At 46.8% G+C, this 22,351-nt stretch overlaps 1 protein-coding gene across 3 annotated transcripts in view; it reads left to right on the forward strand.

The window, feature by feature from the left end:
* Nucleotides 1-7,410: 7,410 nt before the first annotated feature.
* LOC121543505 (transcription elongation factor A protein 3-like) overlaps nt 7,411-22,351 on the forward strand; it is a 40,106-nt gene continuing 25,165 nt past the window's right edge. The window contains exon 1 of one of the 3 annotated variants that reach the window (XM_041853407.1): nt 7,411-7,434. Coding sequence is in view for 2 of the 3 variants with exons in the window: in XM_041853404.2 (XP_041709338.1) it covers nt 7,729-7,797 (69 nt within the window). In the remaining variant the exon portion in view is untranslated. Of the gene's footprint in view, nt 7,435-7,565; nt 7,798-22,351 lie in introns of those variants that run through there. The other 2 variants (XM_041853404.2, XM_041853406.2) reach the window with 2 other exon arrangements.

The following is a 22,351-nucleotide window of genomic DNA, read 5'->3' on the forward strand; positions in this document are numbered from 1 at the left end:
CAAAGTCAATACTTTGTAGAGCCACCTTTTGCAGTAATTACAGCTACAAGTCTCTTGGGGTATGTCTCTAAAAGCTTGGCACATCTTGCCACTGGGATTTTTGCCCATTCTTCAAGGCAAAACTGCTCCAGCTCCTTCAAGTTGGATGGGTTCCGCTGATGTACAACAATCTTTAAGTCATACCACAGATTCTCAATTGGATTGAGGTCTGGACTTTGACTAGGGGATTCCAAGACATTTAAATGTTTCCCCTTAAACCACTCGAGTGTTGCTTTAGCAGTATGCTTAGGGTCATTGTCCTGCTGGAAGGTGAACCTCCGTCCCAATCTCAAATCTCTGGAAGACTGAAACAGGTTTCCCTCAAGAATTTCCCTGTATTTAGCGCCATCCATCATTCCTTCAATTCTGACCAGTTTCCCAGTCCCTGCCGATGAAAAACATCTCTGTTTTCTCGGGGTGATGAGAGGTGTTGGATTTGCGCCAGACATAGCGTTTTCCTTGATGGTCAAAAAGCTCAATTGTAGTCTCATCTGACCAGAGTACCTTCTTCCATATGTTTAGGGAGTCTCCCACATACCTTTTGGCGAACACCAAACGTGTTTGCTTATTTTTTTCTTCAAGCAATGGCTTTTTTCTGGCCACTCTTCCGTAAAGCCCAGCTCTGTGGAGTGTACGGCTTAAAGTGGTCCTATGGACAGATACTCCAATCTCCGCTGTGGAGCTTTGCAGCTCCTTCAGGATTATATTTGGTCTATTTGTTGCCTCTCTGATTAATGCCCTCCTTGCCTGGTCTGTGAGTTTTGGTGGGCGGCCCTCTCTTGACAGGTTTGTTGTGGTGCCATATTCTTTCCATTTTTTAATAATGGATTTAATGGTGCTCCGTGGGATGTTCAAAGTTTAGGATATTTTTTTATAAGCCAACCCTGATCTGTACTTCTCCACAACTTTGTCCCTGACCTGTTTGGAGAGCTCCTTGGTCTTCATGGTGCCGCTTGCTTGGTGGTGCCCCTTGCTTAGTGGTGTTGCAGACTCTGGGGCCTTTCAGAACAGGTGTATATATACTGAGATCATGTGACAGATCATGTGACACTTAGATTGCACACAGGTGGACTTTATTTAACTAATTATGTGACTTCTGAAGGTAATTGGTTGCACCAGATCTTATTTAGGGGCTTCATAGCAAAGGGGGTGAATACATATGCACGCATCACTTTTCCATTATTTATTTGTTATAATTTCGTTGAAACAAGTTATTTTTTTTCATTTCACTTTTCAAGGGAACCCTGCATGAACACAATTTATAAAATGTACAACATACAATACTACAAGCAATTTATGAACAAACACATTCCTCAACAATGAGATCCTTTATTAACAACTTGAAAAAATAATATGGGCTTTATAGTAAAGACATGTAATTTAACTGTAAAATGTATGACCTTTTAATGTGTCATGAACACAACCAGTCATTATGTTTTCATCTGATTGTCAAACAAATCACTTCAAAAAGTAGGTCAAGTAGGCTACCTGCGCACGTTCGTCCACTCCAAAATATGTCCAACATCCGAAAAGTGCAGTGTGCACCCGCCATTTGAATGGAAAGGGACATCTATTACAAACACCATACGTGTAATGACATTCAGCCTAGAAAGTGACTTGTATTCATGGATACCAAAGGAAGCCAGGCTACCCCCCAAAAAATGTACAATAAAAAAAGAATATGTATAATCCGTGTTTCATAATTTTCCTTCAATTCACAATAGGCTGAGAAAGCATCTATTTCACCAGAGAGAGCATCCAAGCGAGGCACACAGCGTCCCTCTGTCTTAGTATCTGTAGTCCATTCATCTGATTCTGTCTGGCCAAAAGGAATATCCCATGTCATGCTCTTTTTGTCCAGACAGCATCAGATACATGGGCTACACATATTAAGACAGAGAGGCGCTGTTTCACTCGCTTGGATGTTTTCTCTGTTGAGATTGATGAGTCTTTCTGTCGGTGTGTCTTGGTCAAAATTATCAATATATTCAGAGACAACCTATCATATCTCAGAATTTCTGGGGGGGGGGGCACTGGGATGGCCAATCAGATTTAAGGGGGGGCGATCCAAGCAAGATACCGAAGCCATGTCCTTCTCACAGATACTTTATTTAATCACAACTCTAACCAGTTCACAGTCAGGTTAAAAATACAGTATTACATTTTCAGTCATTTAGCAGACGCTCTTATCCAGATCGACTTACAGTTAGTGAGTGCATACATTATTTATTTTTTCATACTGGCCCCCCGTGGGAATCGAACCCACAACCCTGGCATTGCAAACGCCATGCTCTACCAACTGAGCTACATCCCAGTATGTGTCAATGCTTCCACAATTAGGGGAGCAGAAAGTTGCAGCAAGAAAGGATCAAGCAAATCAGCCCCAGTGGATTTTTTTTCATCCATATTAAGCATGCCATCTAGCACATCACAAGTAGAGAGTTGCTGAAATGAAAACAAAGATTCACTAGTAGTTGACTGATTTTCCATCACGCCAACTAGAGGCTGGGAGAGGGAAGTACAATCAATTGACTGACCAGGGTCATCAATTAAACCACAATTTATTTCAAATAAAAGATACTGCAAAGATAAAATGTTGATTAAAAACATCACTTATCTAATTTTTCTCAGTAAAGATGCTAGACCCTGACATAACTTGTTTAGGCAGGGAGGGAGATTAATTTCCACGCTTTCAGTGCATAAACTGTTTCCCAAAATGTAGACAGATCACCAGCAGAGTATGAGATAGAACTTAGAAAGTAGCATGATTTATCTTTGTTAATTGAGGAAGTACACCTATTTCTCAATTGCCTGAAAAGCTGCCAATCAGTTTTTCTAGCCTTGGCCCAGGACTGATTTCTCGGCATAACAAGAAATGAAAGTTCTATAGAGAACCAAGGATTTGTTATATTATTTTACTCTAAGGCTTGTTTGTCTGCCAGAGCAATAAAAATAGATGAGAACAATTCTAGAGCTAATTCAGTGTCAGGCACACAGTTAGCAATTAGCTAACCCTCCAGGGTGATCACGCGCCGTGCGACAGCTTTTTTGCACAGTGCTCCTGCCGTTCACGTAGCTTTTTCCTCACGCAGCCTAACCGCCCTTCTCCCGACCTGTGACACTACAGCTACCAGTCCGAGGCAAGACGCTGAAAGCGACGTGCCTACTCCCTTTTGCCTCTTATTTTTTATATACACTGCTCAAAAAAATAAAGGGAACACTTAAACAACACAATGTAACTCCAAGTCAATCACACTTCTGTGAAATCAAACTGTCCACTTAGGAAGCAACACTGATTGACAATACATTTCACATGCTGTTGTGCAAATGGAATAGACAACAGGTGGAAATTATAGGCAATTAGCAAGACACCCCCAATAAAGAAGTGGTTCTGCAGGTGGTGACCACAGACCACTTCTAAGTTCCTATGCTTCCTGGCTGATGTTTTGGTCACTTTTGAATGCTGGCGGTGCTTTCACTCTAGTGGTAGCATGAGACGAAGTCGTCTACAACCCACACAAGTGGCTCAGGTAGTGCAGCTCGTCCAGGATGGCACATCAATGCGAGCTGTGGCAAGAAGGTTTGCTGTGTCTGTCAGCGTAGTGTCCAGAGCATGGATGTGCTACCAGGAGACAGGCCAGTACATCAGGAGACGTGGAGGAGGCCGTAGGAGGGCAACAACCCAGCAGCAGGACCGCTACCTCCGCCTTTGTGCAAGGAGGAGCAGGAGGAGCACTGCCAGAGCCCTGCAAAATGACCTCCAGCAGGCCACAAATGTGCATGTGTCTGCTCAAACGGTCAGAAACAGACTCCATGAGGGTGGTATGAGGGCCCGACGTCCACAGGTGGGGGTTGTGCTTACAGCCCAACACCGTGCAGGACGTTTGGCATTTGCCAGAGAACACCAAGATTGGCAAATTCGCCACTGGCGCCCTGTGCTCTTCACAGATTAAAGCAGGTTCACACTGAGTACATGTGACAGAGTCTGGAGACGCCGTGGAGAACGTTCTGCTGCCTGCAACATCCTCTAGCATGACCGGTTTGGCGGTGGGTCAGTCATGGTGTGGGGTGGCATTTCTTTAGGGGGCCGCACAGCCCTCCATGTGCTCGCCAGAGGTAGCCTGACTGCCATTAGGTACCGAGATGAGATCTTCAGACCCCTTGTGAGACCATATGCTGGTGCGGTTGGCCCTGGGTTCCTCCTAATGCAAGACAATGCTAGACCTCATGAGATTTTTGGTTCCAACCGCCGTGTCTTTGTGAGACGCGGTGTCGGTGAACGGATGATCTCCGCATGTGTATTTCCCACCGTAAAGCATGGAGGAGGAGGTGTTAAGGTGTGGGGATGCTTTGCTGGTGACACTGTCTGTGATTTATTTAGAATTCAAGGCACACTTAACGAGCATGGCTACCACAGCGATATGCCATCCCATCTGGTTTTGGCTTAGTGGGACTATCATTTGTTTCCGGCTTCTTCTGTGAGTGTTTAAGAGGTGCCGCCACCTACTGTACGCAGTGTGCATTTCTCTTTTGGCAAGGTTGTAGGAGAGTATAAATCATAGACTGTAGCAGCCTATGTATTTGTAATGCAAATAACTTTACTTAAAGAACACTAAAGTTGTAAAGAACACTGTAAAGACACAACCCCATCTCACACAACATGGTCAAAATAGTCCTCATGATAAGAAACCCAACACCAGAGTGACATCTGCTGCACAATAAAGGGACTCCAACTTTAATGCGCAATAAAGTGACTCCAACTTTCCTCCATAGTAAATTCATGGGAACACTATAAAACGCTCCAAGTTGTGTGTACACTTGTATACTACCTACTAGTTATGTTTGTGCCGCTGTCAGAGCTGTGTAGGTTGTGAAAGTGGAGGTGTGTCACCACATGAATAGCACCCTGCATGCCGTATTCAATTATGTATATAAACACTGGATTGCTATTGGCCAATGGGAGGCTTTGAAGCCACCAGTCGGCCATAATGGCACTCGCCAGAAGCAGTCCTCTATAGTCTATAGCAGGGTTGCCCAACCCTGTTCCTGGAGAGCTACTCTCCTATAGGTTTTCGCTCCAACCCCAGGTGTTACTAACCTGATTCATCTTATCAACCTGCTAATTATTAGAATCAGGTGTGCTGGATTAGAGTTGGAGCAAAAACCTACAGGACGGTAGCTCTCCAGGAACAGGGTTGGGCAGTCCTGGTCTATAGGAAGGAATGGAATTCTACAGTATTTCAACTAAATGATTCAAGGACAAAATTACATGTATTTAAGTATTTTTCTTGTTGTAGTGGGGACAGTAACATTCGATTTTTATAAAAATGATACTTTAAGGAAAATGTTTTATTATATATCTTTATTTGTATGTTTAGCTCACATAATATACTTGTAAAATATGCATTAAGGTGTCTAATAGAATAAACGTGGCAAAAACAAATGTAGACATTAATAAATGCATTTCTAAAGCTTCCAAAATATTTTTTACAACATTGGGGGATTGCCAAGATGGAGGCGCATTGGCTTCAAAACTGTGCCCCCTGTTAGTCATCTATTGTATATAAATGATTGGTTATATTTCACTGTATTAATCAAACATTAACTTCTGACCTTGTTATAGGCTACATGGTTTACTACTAAGGTATATCATATAACAATTATTCATTATATCTTCAAACTAAAGTGTAGACCTACAGAGTGGGATATTTTAGTGTGTGGTTGGATACACAACTATAGAGAGCAATAGTAATGGCGTCTTTTTGTAGGCACTAACTCTGCCATGGGAAAATTAATGTTTTGGGGGGAAAGACGCCAAAAAAAAGGTCTGTGGTTAACACAGGCTTAGGAGATCATATATGTTTTGTTCTATGAGATAATCTCATCAGCTAACGTCATTTCTTGTGTATTTTGAAGCATGTATGTAATCAAAACAAACACATAAAGGCTTCATAATTCATAAAGATCATGATATTATCTCATAGAACAAAACATATAAGATGTGTTAACCTCAGACCTTATTTTCGTCATTTATCCCAAAACCCCATTCTTTCTTGGTTCATTTCCCCTTCATTGGACACTGTGTTAACAAACCTCCAAACGAGCTTCAATGCCATACAACACTCCTTCCATAGCCTCCAACTGCTCTTAAATGCTAGTAAAACTAAATGCATTCTCTTCAATCGAACGCTGCTTGCACCCGCCCGCCCGACTAGAATCACTACTCTCGGTGGGTCTGACTTAGAATTTGTGGACAACTACAAATACCTAGGTGTCTGGTTAGACCGTAAACTCTCCTTCCAGACTCACATTAAGCATCTCCAATCCAAAGTTAAATCTAGAATCGGCTTCCTATTTCGCAACAAAGCCTCCTTCACTCATGCTGCCAAACATGCCCTCGTAAAACTGACTATCCTACCGATCCTTGACTTCGGGAGATGTCATTTACAAAATAGCCTCCAACACTCTACTCAGCAAATTGGATGTAGTCTATCACAGTGCCATCCGTTTTGTCACCAAAATCCCATATACTACCCACCATTGTGACCTGTACGCTCTCGTTGGCTGGCCCTCACTACATATTCGTCGCCGAACCCACTGGCTCCAGGTCATCTATAAATCACTGCTAGGCAAATCCCCGCCTTATCTTAGCTCATTGGTCACCATAGCAACACCCACCCGTAGTATGCGCTCCAGCAGGTATATCTCACTGGTCATCCACAAAGCCAACACCTCCTTTGGCCGCCATTCCTTCCAGTTCTCTGCTGCTAATGACTGGAACGAACCGCAAAAATCTCTGAAGCTGGAGACTCTTATCTCCCTCACTAACTTTAAGCATCAGTTGTCAGAGCAGCTTACCGATCACTGCACCTGTACACAGCCCATCTGTAATTAGCCCACCCAACTACCTCATCCCCATATTGTTATTTATTTTGCTCATTTGCACCCCAGTATCTCTATTTGCACATCATCTTCTGCACATCTATCACTCCAGTGTTAATACTAAATTGTTATTATTTTGCACTATGGCCTATTTATTGCCTTACCTCCATAACTTACTACATTTGCACACACTTAGATTTTATATTGTGTTATTGACTGTATGTTTTGTTTATCCCATGTGTAACTCTGTGTTGTTGTTGTTTTTATCGCACTGCTTTGCTTTATCTTGGCCAGGTTTTAGTTGTAAATGAGAACTTGTTCTCAACTGGCCAACCTGGTTAAATAAAGGTGAAATAAATAAAAATAAATAAAAAAGAATGGCTGAACGATCCAGAGTAACTAATTTCCGGTTTTTAGGACTACAAGCTGGCGAGCTCTATTGCGCGAGGCGAATTGGCATTGGGGTTCTCTCCAAAGTCCGCTGAAATAGTTTGCATAGCCCACTGTATTAAAGTAAGTTATTAAATATTTTTCATATAAAGACGATATTAGTGTCAGACCCATAGCAACGCCTATATTGAGTTGTTGCCATGTATCTCATGGGAATTTTGACCTGATGGTGAGACGATGCGACAACTGTCCTTCTGGCCTGTAACTACTGTGGACACGCCCCTTCACCGAATGGAATGGACCGCGCCATAACGTAAAGTCCTATCTGCGTAGGATGAAAATTTACATTTCTTATTTTTTATGATATAGCATTTTACATAATATATATTATTGTACGTTTAATCCATGCCATAAACTATGACGCGAGAAGAGGAGTTAATTCGGATTGCAAAAAAGCTGGACAAGATGGTGTTTAGAAATAACACGGTGAGAATGTATTTTGACACCTTGCCTTATGTCGCATGTGTTCTGTCACCTCGTGCAGTCAAATGTATGAAATCATGTGTAGATACATGCTTTATTTTGAATTTGCAATGACGTATTCCATATTATAGTTATCTACAATAATACAAAGTATTACATTTCGAGGCTGTGCTGTAAAAAGTTGTGCACTGTCCCGAGAGGAACAGTTGTGCAAGTGGCAAATGCTGAACAGGTGTTTGGCACAGAATTGTCCAGATTTTGCCTATTCAGCAATACCGTGCGATATACACACACACCGAATAAAACTACTTATGCAAAAGTGTGAGACTTAAAGCATGCTGGTATTTTACAACAACTCCGTGCATGGAACCGAAAGTAAACAGCGCAAGGTCGTGACAGTGGCGTACTATGGGAATGTTTGTTGTTAGTATGGGCCAATTGTTCAGTGCTGTTTTGGCGGATTGTAGAATGCAAGTCGTTCACTGATACATTGAATGAAATTCCTTATTAACATAGCGCCTGCTGTAGATTACATAAACACAACTATTTTGACTATTAGTCTACATTACTATTACAAGATTTTTACATGGTTATTATAATATCACAGTTTGTTATTGATTGTAATTATGGTTAATACAATTGATTACAGTGATTACACGTCAATTGTGATTTAAGGGTAATCACTTAAAAACAGACTGTATAAACATGTGCAGCAGCTACAGTAGGCCTACTAACTACAGTACAAACCCTGCCTGCAGCATTAATTAAATAATACTATGCTCCCACCATCGCCATTTCCTGCATTTCGACACAATCTAATATTACCCTTTTAGGGTCACTTTGATTGTAAGTAAGAATATAATGTTTCTAAACACTTCTACATGAAGAGAGTGGCGCAGTGGTCTAAGATCCTGGTTCGAATCCACGTTTTGCCTTAGGCGACCGGGAGACCCATGGAGCGGCGCACAATTTTTGCCTAGGGGAGGGAATGGCCGGCAGGGATGTAGCTCAGTTGGTAGAGCATGGCGTTTGCAACACCAGGGTTGTGGGTTCGATTCCCACTGGGGGCCAGTATGAAAATAACAAAGATTAATAAACAAACAAAAAAATGTATGCACTCAAATTAAAGCTGTCAGTCTGCACTTTAACTTCATAGTCATTGTTTGATTTCAAATCCAAACTTTTGGAGTATAGGGCCAAAAGAAGAAAAAATGCTTCACTGTCCCAATAAGTCGCTCTGGATAAGAGCGTCTGCTAAATGACAAAAATGTAAATGTGGATTCTACCATGATTGAATAGTGAATAATGATGAGTGAGAAATTTAATGATGCACAAATATTATACCCCCCCAAAAAATGCTGACCTCCCCTGTTATTGTAATGGTGAGAGGTTAGCATGTCTTTGTGGTAAGATATTTGTGCGTCTAACTTTCTCACTCATCATTATTCACGATTCATTCAGGCGTTGGCAGGTCAGGGCGGATACCACCCGCCCCTGCCGAAGGTGGTCGAGGCAAGATAAGATCGCCTGAACCCTTCTGGTGGGCAGGCGTGCTCTCATGAGGACTGAGTCCAGTTCCATGCCAATGAAGGCCACCCTCTGGGTGGGCGTCAGACAACTTTTCTTGTCATTTACAGTAATGCCCAGCCCGCCGATGTGGGTCAGGAGCGTGTCTCTGTCTGACAGGACCTGTGTCCTGGTCGGGGCACAAATCAGCCAATCGTCCAGGTAATTGAGGATCAACAATCCTCGGGACGTGAGAGGTGCCAGGACAGCGTCCATGCACTTTGTGAAAGTGCGGGGTGCCAAGGAGAGGCCGAAGGGAAGAACCATGAATTCGTAAGCTGTCCCTTCGAAAGCGAATCGGAGGTACTGCCAATGAGCTGGGTGAACAGGAACATGCAAGTATGCATCCCTCAGGTCCAGCGTCACAAAACACTGGTCCCTGGACACGGCCTGCAACATGGAGGCTGGGGACAGCATGTGGAACCTCAGTACCTTCAAGTACCCATTGAGGTTGCGGAGGTCCAGAATCAGTCGAAACCCTCAGTCTCTTTTTGGGACCACAAAATAAGTGGAGTAGAACCCACCTAGCCATTCTGATGTCTCGTCCAGGAGTGAGGAGATCTCCAGCTGCAGGGTTTTCTTCTTCAGGGGTTTGGCCACCATGGTGAAACGAAGGCCCCTGAAGGACGGGGGCCGGCACCGGAATTGGAGTTGGTACTCCTCAAGCATCGTAGACAACACCCAGGAGGACTCCACACCCTCCTCCCACTTTGCCCTTTGAGACCGGGAGAAGCGGCCGGGGAAGGGTGTCTCAGGGGTCCTGCCGGGGCCCGCCTCTCCTCTGGCGCCCGAGCGCCTGGGTCCCCCAGGCACATCCCTATGGCGTGACAGTTGACAGGTTGTTGCTACACCACACGCTGTGCCCCTCCCCGCTGTCGTCCCTCAGCACGAGGCGATGGGGCAGGAGAGGGACCCCCCCGTTGTTCAGGTGCAGGTGGGTGGCGATGGTCCGTCTGCCTTGGACCTGGGGCCTGAGGAGGCGGCATGAACCGTCTCAGGGTCTCACGGTCCCTACGAACCTTATCGGTCTGCTCCAGAATGTCATCAACCCCTGGGCCAAACGTCAGCCCTGGGGTGATGGGGAGAGTGGCAAATGTGCTCTGGAGAGCAATTGGCAGACGGGATTTGGCCAGCCAGAGATGGCGCCGGGAGGTAACCACCTGTGCCATGGCCCGTCCGTTGGCGCGGGCCACATCCCTCTGGAGCAGGGAAAGTAGGCGAGACACCTCCATCGCTTCCCGTAGTAGCTCCTCTGTGCCCTCCTGCAGCCGGGGCAACAGAGTCTGCAGGTAGGCCGGCAGCAGCATAGCCGCATTGGTAAGGCGGCCAAGAGAGCAGAGGGACCCATTTGTGGCTTTCAAGTCCGCATCAAAGAATCTGGGGGGGTCCCGGCTTCAGTCGCGGGTTCCGCCCTATAATCTCCCGGTCCGGGAGGACCATGGCAGCTATCATGGTGTCCATGGTCGGGTACTCCCGGAGGCCGAGTGCGCCCGCAACATAACTCCATGATCCAGTCTCTGCTGTGAGTCGGAAGCGCCCCCTTTCAGAGGCCCAGCTCTCCTGCAAGGCCTCGCGGAACTCAGCAGAGATGGGGACAGATGGAGAGTCATCCCTGTCCACCAGTTTGATGTCCAGTGCAGTGGCTACCCGAGTGAGTAGGCTCCTCATAGCCTATCGAGCCGCTGGGGGCGATGAAGCCCCGCTGCCGGCTTCTGATGGCCTGTCAGCCTGGTAGCCCCGCTCACGGCGGTGAACAGTGCCAGCATCGTCCCCCAGGAACAGCCTATCACTGGCCAACAGGGAAAAGCTGTCGTCGCCACCGAAGCTATCAACCTCCTGACGCAGGGCATGCGCCCTCCGTTCAAGGTGGTCCCAGCGGTCCGACTCCTGCCCCCGTCCAGGACTGGTTGCAGATGGGCTCTGCCTGCGGTGGCTCCGGCCACGCTTCCTGGGAGGGGTACTGGGCCCAATAGAGGGACTAACAGCTCGCTGAAGCACCACTCCTGAGGGAGGGAGCTCGTCCCCAGGCTGAGCCCGAGCCTGGCTGACCCACTCGCGCATGGCCTCCAATCCCGCCAGGCGCAGGCGTTTTGAGAACACCACACAAAACAGGCATCCAGTAGGGTGCTCCACCGCCATCTCCGCGTGGCTCAAACCCAGGCAGTGCATACACGAGGTATGCGGATCCCCAGGGGGGATGCCACCATCACACCTGTCACAAAGAGAAGCCATAAGCTCAGCCAAGCCAACAAGGCCACGGAGCAGGGGTCCAACGCCCTGGGAGAGCTTATGTTGTGACCCGCTTGGAGGAATAGGAACCCGGTGAGGGATATATTACCCAGTACCTCTGCAAAAACCGGGGAAGACCTGTGTGGGAAAAACAGGCAGACATAAAAATAGTATCCAGGTAATGGATTTGATTTATTTGTTTTTTTGTTTTTGTTTTACTCCAACTGTAATATTACCTAGCCGGTTTAATATCCAAGCAGCAAAAACAGGAGTAACTCCATTAAGGAACTCCATAGTTAATGTCTCAATGTAGTGGAAAGCCCACCATGATACTCTTACACTCTGCAGGGGAAAGAACAAGAAAAAACCCCACAGGGTAATTAGCAGAGAACCCGCGCCTACAGCGCGGGGAGCAGCATGTTAAAGCAATTCACAACACACACATAGAACAAGCCAGTCGGCAGGTTGTATAAGGTAAATTACAGTTTGTGCAGCAAGAGCCACCATACTAATGGATGCACACGGAGTCGTAGTGTAACGCTAACGAAACACAAGTACGACAACCAAGGGCGGAAGATACATATCAACCGCGCGCAGCGAGTGGAGAACTCAAGAGGAGGGGCTGGCCATGCGGCCAGCTGCTCCAGGCTGCAAACAGCCAGTGAGTATACTTCCATGCAAGATATTACACTTAACAGTGACTTACCAAGCGAACTTAAGAAAGTTTGTACCTCAAACCATATGGACGTCCGCCAAGAAAATGAAAGAGAATGTGTGTCGCGGCCATGGGGTCTATAGATAGGGGCGGACCCCAGCTGTGACACAGGTGTACACGGGAGTAAATCTGTAAATCCTCACCTCGGATGTATCCCTCCGCCGCAGAGTGATACCAATATATTGGAGTGATCCAATATAGTGAAACATAACAGCCTAACCAGCTCTGCTGGCAACAATTTAATTATGCTTTTTTGCCGACGTTTACTGACACCGGCCATATTCAACGGGTGTTGTTCGTTCGTAAATTCATCAGTTATTCTGCACTCTGGTATACTCAGACTGAATTTACGAATGCACCCAAAATGTTACTTGCATAGTGGAGTCTTTTGTTAAGACCTGTAGCTAGCTAGCTAGCTAGGTAAACAATGAACCTAGCTAGGTAAACAACGTGTAAGATCATACACGTCACGTAATGTTAGCAAGCGAGCCAGCCAGCTAACGTTAGCTAGCTAAACAATGTCCCATAATCCCAACTCATGACATTACTATTCTGCATGAATCTGCTGGTAAGCTAACCAACTCGGTTCAATGTTAGCTAGCTAACATTAGGCTCTAACTAGCAAAGAAAATGGCTCTGAGATATGAATAATAACATCATACACGTAACATTAGCTAGCGAGCCAGTCAGCTAACGTTAGCTAGCTAGCTAACAGTACACTTTAACTTGAAATGAAACCACTTTCTGTCAAAATTAGAAACTTGAAATATCTGAAAATGTACCTAGCTAGACTATCTTACCCGTATACATCATGCATGATGGACGCGTCTCCCTGTCACGGATGCCATGGTTGCCCTTAGTTTGAAGATGTAATCCGGAGACAGGTGTTTTCTCCATCTCTTTAGCTATCATACTCTAATTCCACTGATTTCAAAACTCGATCCTCCAGAAAGTGGAGAGCTCCACTAGTGGAGAGCTCCAGTACACAATATATTTAAAAACAATCTGCGTTAGATAGGATTACCTACACATATTGACCAGCTCAAACAGACAGCCTTATATATGGCAGATCAATCCGAACTCCTCTCTCGGCATGTCCAGCCCACTCATTATCTCAGCCAATCATGGCTAGTGGGAAGGTTGCTGTCTTTTCTGTGGCTTAACCAACTACGCTCGTAATTGAACAATTGTATTCGTATTTACAGATGGCATACAAGTTTGTTATTAAGGCACATGAAAGTTCACATGTTCCAGAAGGCATTTCTGCCAAAAAACGCATTTTGATTTAAAAAAAAATGTTTATGTTCAAATGGCTCTCCTGTGAAGTAGTGACATGCAACATACGCCTAGTTTCCTGAAACAAGTCATATATAGCTGGATCGCCCCCTCCTGCCCCTAGGGGTCCACGGCCCTGCAGCGCCCAAACCCAACACACTCCACTCAGCTTTAGGATCTTAGTGAAACATTCATTATTGGTTTCAGGTGTGTTAGGCCAAGGCCAGAGTGACAACCAACAGTACGGCAGACCACCAAGGCCAGGACTGAGCAGCCCAGCAGTTAGGGATTGCCTAAATACAGTTGAAGTCGGAAGTTTACATACACCTTAGCCACATACATTTAAATTACATTTAAACTCAGTTTTTCACAATTCCTGACATTTAATCCTAGTAAAAATGCTCTTTCTTAAGTCAGTTAGGATCACCACTTTATTTTAAGAATGTGAAATGTCAGAATAATAGTAGAGAGAATTATTTATTTCAGCTTTTATTTATTTCATCACATTCCCAGTGGGTCAGAAGTTTACATACACTCAATTAGTATTTGGTAGCATTGCCTTTAAATTGTTTAACTTGGGGCAAATGTTTCGGGTAGCCTTCCACAAGCTTCCCACAATAAGTTGGGTGAATTTTGGCCCATTCCTCCTGACAGAGCTGGTGTAACTGAGTCAGGTTTGTAGGCCTCCTTGCTCGCACACGCTTTTTCAGTTCTGCCCACAAATTTTCTATAGGATTGAGGTCAGGGCTTTGTGATGGCCACTCCAATACCTTGACTTTGTTGTCCTTAAGCCATTTTGCCACAACTTTGGAAGTATGCTTGGGGTCATTGTCCATTTGGAAGACCCATTTGCGACCAAGCTTTAACTTCCTGACTGATGTCTTGAGATGTTGCTTCAATATATCCACATAATTTTCCTTCCTCATGATGCCATCTATTTTGTGAAGTGCACCAGTCCTTCCTGCATCAAAGCACCCCCACAGCATGATGCTGCCACCACCGTGCTTCACGGTTGGGATGGTGTTCTTCGGCTTGTAAGCAGCCCCCTTTTTCCTCCAAACATAACGATGGTCATTATGGCCAAACAGTTCTGTTTTTGTTTCATCAGACCAGAGGACATTTCTCCAAAAAGTACGATCTTTGTCCCCATGTGCAGTTGCAAACCGTAGTCTGTCTTTTTTATGGCGGTTTTGGAGCAGTGGCTTCTTCCTTGCTGAGCGGCCTTTCAGGTTATGTCGATATAGGACTCGTTTTACTGTGGATATAGATACTTTTGTACCTGTTTCCTCCAGCATCTTCACAAGGTCCTTTGCTGTTGTTCTGGGATTGATTTGCACTTTTCGCACCAAAGTACGTTCATCTCTAGGAGACAGAACGTGTCTCCTTCCTGAGCGGTATGATGGATGCATGGTCCCATGGTGTTTATACTTGTGTACTATTGTTTGTACAGATGAACGTGGTACCTTAAGGCGTTTGGAAATTGCTCCCAAGGATGAACCAGACTTGTGGAGGTCTACAATTTTTTTTCTGAGGTCTTGGCTGATTTCTTTTTATTTTCCCATGAGGTCAAGCAAAGAGGCACTGAGTTTGAAGGTAGGCCTTGAAATACATCCACAGGTACACCTACAATTGAGTCAAATGATGTCAATTAGCCTATCAGAAGCTTCTAAAGCCATGACATCATTTTCTGGAATTTTCCAAGCTGTTTAAAGGCACAGTCAACTTAGTGTATGTAAACTTCTGACCCACTGAAATTGTGATACAGTGAATTATAAGTGAAATAATCTGTCTGTAAACAATTGTTGGAAAGATTACATGCACAAAGTAGATGTCCTAACCGACTTCTTGCCAAAGCTATAGTTTGTTAACAAGACATTTGTGGAGTGGTTGAAAAAACGAGTTTTAATGACTCCAACCTAAGTGTATGTAAACTTCCGACTTCAACTGTAGATATCTCTCCTGATGTTGGCATGTTTTCAATACTGACTCCTTTTGTCATACAGTATTCCATATAAGGCATCCAGACCTTATGAAAGTTGCACAGTATACCCTTAATCTTGTAATAAATAAACTCTAGTGATACATAACTTGACATTTCTGTCATCTATTGTGACATTGTGGGAGGATAACCAAGTTACCAATTAATGGGCGCTATAAATGCTAGGTTACACAGTTTCTTCTGATAAGTCTCCAGTATCAACGTTTCCAAGCAAACAAAAACAGGGAGGAGGGAGAATCTGTAGACAGAAAATAACATACTCTTTGCCAGAATTCAGCCAGCCTTCACAAGAGCATAACATATTGAAATATGTCCCCTTTTGTGTTTTACAACTCTAGCAGAGGAATTATTTCTGAGTGCATGATATTCAGTTTTACTGGCATATAGTACGTTCTAAGGATGGTCTTAAACTGCAGTAATTTATGTCTGAGATTATATTAACATAACTGGGCATTCAAACATATCTGTATCCATTCATCATCATCATCAGTAGTGTCTCCTAGGCCTTCCTCACATTTTTGTTTTATATGTTTTGTGTCATCTGGAAAAGCCTCTATCAACCCTTGACACAGTTTGGAAATCAACTTTAGAGGTTTGTCAGTTTGCCTTAAAATAGTTTCAATCTTTGAAGCTTCTGGCTTGTCTAGTGTTTGCTGCACAGAGTGTCACGGTTTCGGTCGAGGCTGCTCCTCCTCCTTGCTCAGGCAGGCTTCGGCGTTCGTCGTCCCCGGAGTACTAGCTGCCACCGTTGTATGTTATCGATGTTTGTTTGGTTTTGTCTTCCTTTAGTGTTCATTATGTCCCCTATAAGTTTCTCGTTTTGTTTGTAGTTAGTTGTGTGTAATTGTTCCGCCTGTCCGTAGGTGCTGTGATTTTTGCTCTCATGTATTTAGAGTACGGACGCACTATTTGCGTATTCTTTTGTATTTTGTGTATTTGCGCACTGTATGCGTAATCGCTCGCCTCCGTTGTTGTTGAGGCCCGTTACTTTGTATTGTCGTGTGTCTACAAGTAAAGTCTGTTGAACTAAGCTTCTGTGTCCTGCGCCTGACTCCAACACCACATCCACATCAGCCATTGACAGAATTACACACCACTATGGAGTCAGCAGGAGCAGCAGCAGCACCCGAGTCGCTGGAGGATCGAGTCAGCGGTCAAGACGCCAGGATCAATCAACTCGGATCCGCCCTGCAGGAGGTGATCAACACTCTGCGCCGATGGGAGACCGGAGGAGTGCCCACACCTCCTCCAACCTTACCACCACCATCGGTCAGTCCTCCCATCCCAGCTCCGGAATCCAGTGGGATTCGGCTCTCGCTCCCGAGGGCGTATGATGGCGCCACAGCCGGGTGTCAGGGGTTCCTCCTGCAGGTGGAACTCTACCTAGCCACCATACACCCGGCGCCCTCGGGATACGAGAGCGTTTCCGCCCTCATCTCCTGTCTCTCCGGCAAGGCGTTGGAGTGGGCCAACACCGAATGGAGGGGAATAGACGCCGCCACCATCACCTACGCGGAGTTCTCCCGCCGCTTCAGGGCAGTGTTCGACCATCCACCTGAGGGGAAAGCGGTGGGGGAGCGTCTATTCCACCTCCGACAGGGGAAGAGGAGCGCACAGGAGTTCGCCCTGGAATTCCGGACTCTAGCGGCGGATGCGGGGTGGAATGAGCGGGCCCTCATCGACCACTATCGATGCAGTCTACGGGAGGACGTTCGTCGAGAGCTGGCCTGCAGGGACACCAACCTATCGTTCGACCAGTTGGTGGACATGTCCATCCGTCTCGACACCCTGCTGGCCACCCACGGACGTCCTGAGTGGGGGCCGTCCATTCCACCCTCCAGCACCTCTGAGCCGAGCCCTATGGAGCTCAGGGGTGCTGGCGCTAGAGAGAGGAGGAGAGGGAGCCCGAGGGGGGCCGTCCCCTGCACCAACTGTGGCCGTGGAGGGCACACTGCGGCTAGGTGCTGGGGAGGGTCTCCAGGAGGACGGGACAACAGGCCACGCACTGGGGAGTCCTTTCAGGTGAGTAGGCGCCCCACTTACCCAGAGCTCTCTGTTGTTCACTTATGTATACCTGTAAGATTTCATCAGGTTGCACCTCATTCCCAGCATAAGGTGCTAGTCGATTCAGGCGCAGCTGGGAATTTTTGTGTAAGGTTAGGGATTCCCCTCCTTCCTGTTGATGCTCCCTTCCGTGTCCATGCACTAGATAGCCGCCCGTTGGGATCGGGGTTGATTAGAGAGGTCACAGCATCACTTAGGATGAGTACGCAGGGGGGTCATGAGGAAACTATTCAGTTATATCTGATCGACTCTCCTGCGTATCCTGTGGTGCTGGGGCTTCCCTGGTTAATTACCCATAATCCCTCCATTTCGTGGCAACAGAGGGCTCTCAAGGAGTGGTCTGCCCAGTGTGTAGGGCGATGTCTAGGTGTTTCCGTGGGGGCGACCTCGGTGGAGAGTCCGAACCAAGTGCCCGCAATGCACATTCCCCCTGAGTATGAGGATGTAGCACTCGTGTTTAGCAAGACGAGGGCGACGCGGTTGCCTCCTCATAGACAGGGGGATTGTGCGATAGACCTCCAGAAAGGAGCAGCGCTTCTGCGGAGCCATGTGTATCCTCTGTCTCAAGAGGAAAAGGTGGCTATGGAGACATACATAGCCGAGTCTCTGAGACAGGGATACATACGGCCCTCCACTTCCCCATGCGTCCTCAAGTTTCTTTTTTGTGAAGAAGAAGGATGGAGGGTTGCGCCCGTGTATTGATTACCGTAGTCTCAATCAGATCACTGTGAAATACAGTTATCCACTCCCTCTGATTGCGAGTATGACGGAATCATTACACGGAGCGCGTTTCTTCACAAAACTGGATCTCAGGAGCGCCTACAACTTGGTGCGCATTAGGGAGGGAGATGAATGGAAGACAGCATTTAGTACCACCTCGGGTCATTATGAGTATCTCGTCATGCCATACGGGTTAATGAATGCTCCTTCAGTCTTCCAATCCTTTGTGGACGAGATCTTCCGGGACATGCATGGGCAAGGTGTGGTCGTGTACATTGACGACATTCTAGTGTACTCTTCTACCCGAGCCGAGCATGTAGCCCTGGTGCGCCGAGTGTTGGTGAGGCTGTTGGAGCACGACTTGTATGTCAAGGCAGAGAAATGTCTGTTTTTCCAGGAGTCAGTCTCCTTTTTGGGTTATCGGTTGTCCGCGTCAGGGGTGAGGATGGAGGTTGACCGTGTGTCAGCCATGCGTAATTGGCAAACCCCAACAACGGTTAAAGAGGTGCAGCAGTTTTTGGGTTTTGCCAATTACTATCGGAGGTTTATCCGGGGTTTTGGACAGGTGGCAGCTCCCATAACTTCCCTGCTGAAGGGGGGCCCGGTGCGTTTGCAGTGGTCAGCTGAGGCGGACAGGGCATTTGGGAGACTGAAGGACCTGTTCACTTCGGCTCCGGTGCTGGCGCATCCGGACCCCGCTTTACCATTCCAGGTAGAGGTGGACGCGTCAGAGGCCGTTATTGGGGCCGTACTGTCGCAACGGTCCGGCACGCCACCTAAACTCCGCCCCTGTGCTTTTTATTCCAAGAAGCTCAGCCCAGCGGAGCGAAATTATGACGTAGGGGACAGGGAGCTGTTAGCCGTGGTACAGGCCCTAAAGGTGTGGAGGCATTGGCTTGAGGGGGCTCAACACCCTTTTCTCATTTTGACTGACCACCGTAACCTGGAGTACATCCGGGCAGCTAGGAGATTGAACCCTCGTCAGGCTCGGTGGAACATGTTTCTAACCCGGTTCGTATTTAAAATAACTTACATCCCTGGGTCCCAGAACGGTAAGGCAGACGCCCTGTCCCGGCGGTATGACACAGAGGAGAGGTCCATTGAGCCCACTCCCATACTGCCGGAGTCTTGTCTGGTGGCACCGGTGGTGTGGGAGGTCGATGCGGAAATCGAGCGGGCGTTGCGTACCGACCCTAGTCCCCAAGAGTGTCCTGTGGGTCGGACGTATGTTCCGCTCGAGTTCGGGATCGTCTGATTTATTGGGCTCATACGTCCTCCTCCTCTGGACATCCAGGTATTGGCCGGACAGTGCACTGCCTTAGCGCTAAGTACTGGTGGCCAACGTTAGCTAGGGATGTGAGGGTTTATGTCTCCTCCTGCTCGGTGTGCGCCCAGTGTAAGGCGCCTAGACACCTGCCCAGGGGAAAGTTACAACCCCTGCCCGTTCCACAACGGCCATGGTCTCACCTCTCGGTGGATTTCGTTACAGACCTTCCCCCCTCTCAGGGGAATACCACTATACTGGTCGTTGTGGATCGTTTCTCTAAGGCCTGTCATCTCCTCCCAATGCCGGGTCTCCCTACTGCCCTACAGACCGCTGAGGCACTGTTCACCCACGTCTTTCGGCACTACGGGGTGCCCGAGGATATAGTGTCTGATCGAGGTCCCCAGTTCACCTCCAGTCTGGAGGGCGTTCATGGAGCGCTTGGGGTCTCGGTGAGCCTTACCTCGGGGTACCACCCAGAGAGCAATGGGCAGGTAGAAAGAGTGAACCAGGATGTGGGTAGGTTTCTGAGATCTTATTGCCAGGGCCGGCCGGAGGAGTGGGCGAGGTATATCCCCTGGGCAGAGATGGCACAGAACTCTCTCCGCCACTCCTCCACCAACCTAACCCCTTTCCAGTGTGTGTTGGGGTATCAGCCGGTTCTGGCACCATGGCATCAGAGCCAGATCGAGGCTCCTGCGGTGGATGAGTGCGTGCGGCGCTCGGAGGAGACGTGGAATGCTGCACACGTCCATCTGCAGCGGGGCATCCGTCGACAAAAGGCGAGCGCCGATCTCCACCGCAGTGAGGGTCCGGTGTACGCACCTGGAGATCGAGTCTGGCTCTCAACTCGAAACCTGCCCCTCCGCCTGCCCTGCCGGAAGCTGGGTTGGCGGTTTGTGGGGCCATTTAAAGTCCTGAGGAGATTGAACGAGGTGTGTTACAGGTTACAACTGCCTATTGATTATCACATTAACCCCTCGTTCCATGTGTCTCTTCTCAGGCCGGTGGTAGCTGGTCCACTCCAGGACTGTGAGATAAGAGAGACTCCCCCGCCCCCACTGGACATCAAGGGGGCTCCGGCGTACACAGTTCGGTCCATCTTGGATTCGAGACGTCGGATGGGGGGTCTCCAATATCTCGTGGAGTGGGAGGGGTACGGCCCGGAGGAATGGTGCTGGGTGCCGAGGAGGGACATCGTAGATCCATCTCTCCTGACTGAGTTCCACCGTGGTCATCCCACGCGCCCTGCTCCGCGTCCTCCTGGTCGTCCCCGAGGCCGGGGTTGGCGCACGGCTGGAGCCGCGCGTCAAGGGGGGGGTACTGTCACGGTTTCGGCCGAGGCTGCTCCTCCTCCTTGCTCGGGCAGGCTTCGGCGTTCGTCGTCCCCGGAGTACTAGCTGCCACCGTTGTATGTTATCGATGTTTGTTTGGTTTTGTCTTCCTTATACACCTGTTTCCTTTTAGTGTTCATTATGTCCCCTATAAGTTTCTCGTTTTGTTTGTAGTTAGTTGTGTGTAATTGTTCCGCCTGTCCGTAGGTGCTGTGATTTTTGCTCTCATGTATTTAGAGTACGGACGCACTATTTGCGTATTCTTTTGTATTTTGTGTATTTGCGCACTGTATGCGTAATCGCTCGCCTCCGTTGTTGTTGAGGCCCGTTACTTTGTTTAGTCGTGTGTCTACAAGTAAAGTCTGTTGGACTAAGCTTCTGTGTCCTGCGCCTGACTCCAACACCACATCCACATCAGCCATTGACACAGAGAGAATAAGTTTACGTTTAAGTTTAATTTATTTGCACCAAAGAAAACAAGTGATAGACAACAATACAGCTGCCCACTCAAGAAAAAGCTTCAAACTGTAACCAGTGCCTGCAACCTGGTTCCGGTTATCAGTCAACCTACAAGGGTAGTTACAAACAGCACAGGAATGAAATCATCATCATGTATTGATCACATCTTTACTAAGGCTGCAGAAATGTGCTTTAAAGCAGTATCCAAATCCATCAGATGTAGTGATCATAATATAGTAGCCATATCTAGGAAAACCAAAGTTCCAAAGGCTGGGCATAATATAGTGTATAAGAGGTCATAAAATAAGTTCTGTAGTGATTCTTATGTTGATGATGTAAAGAATATTTGCTGGTCTGTGGTGTGTAATGAGGATCTACCAGACGCTGCACTTGACACATTTATGAAATTGCTTATTCCCGTTATTAATAAGCATACACCCATTTAAGAAAATAACTGTAAAAACTGTTAAATCCCCTTGGATTGATGAGGAATTAAAAAATGGTATGGTTGAGAGGAATGAGGCAAAAGATATGGCAAATAAGTCTGGCTGCACAAACGATTGGCAAACGTACTGCAAATTAAGAGTCGTGACTGAATACAAAGAAGAAGAAGAAACTATACTTTGAAACAAAGATAAATGATATAAAGAATGATAGTAAAAAGCTTTGGAGTACCTTAAATAAATAAAAAAGGGTAAACTCCGCTCCATCATTAATTGAATCAGATGGCTCATTAATCACAAAACCCACTGATATTGCCAACTACTTTAATGATTTTTTCATTGGCAAGATTAGCAAACGTAGGCATGACATGCCAGCAACAAACGCTGACACTACACATCTAAGTATAACTAACCAAATTATGAAAGACAAGCATTGTAATTTTGAATTCTGTAAAGTGAGGGTGGAAGAGGTGAAATAATTATTGTTGT

This window comes from Coregonus clupeaformis, chromosome 28 (assembly GCF_020615455.1).
Source record: "Coregonus clupeaformis isolate EN_2021a chromosome 28, ASM2061545v1, whole genome shotgun sequence".
NCBI classification, from domain to species: Eukaryota; Metazoa; Chordata; class Actinopteri; order Salmoniformes; family Salmonidae; genus Coregonus; species Coregonus clupeaformis.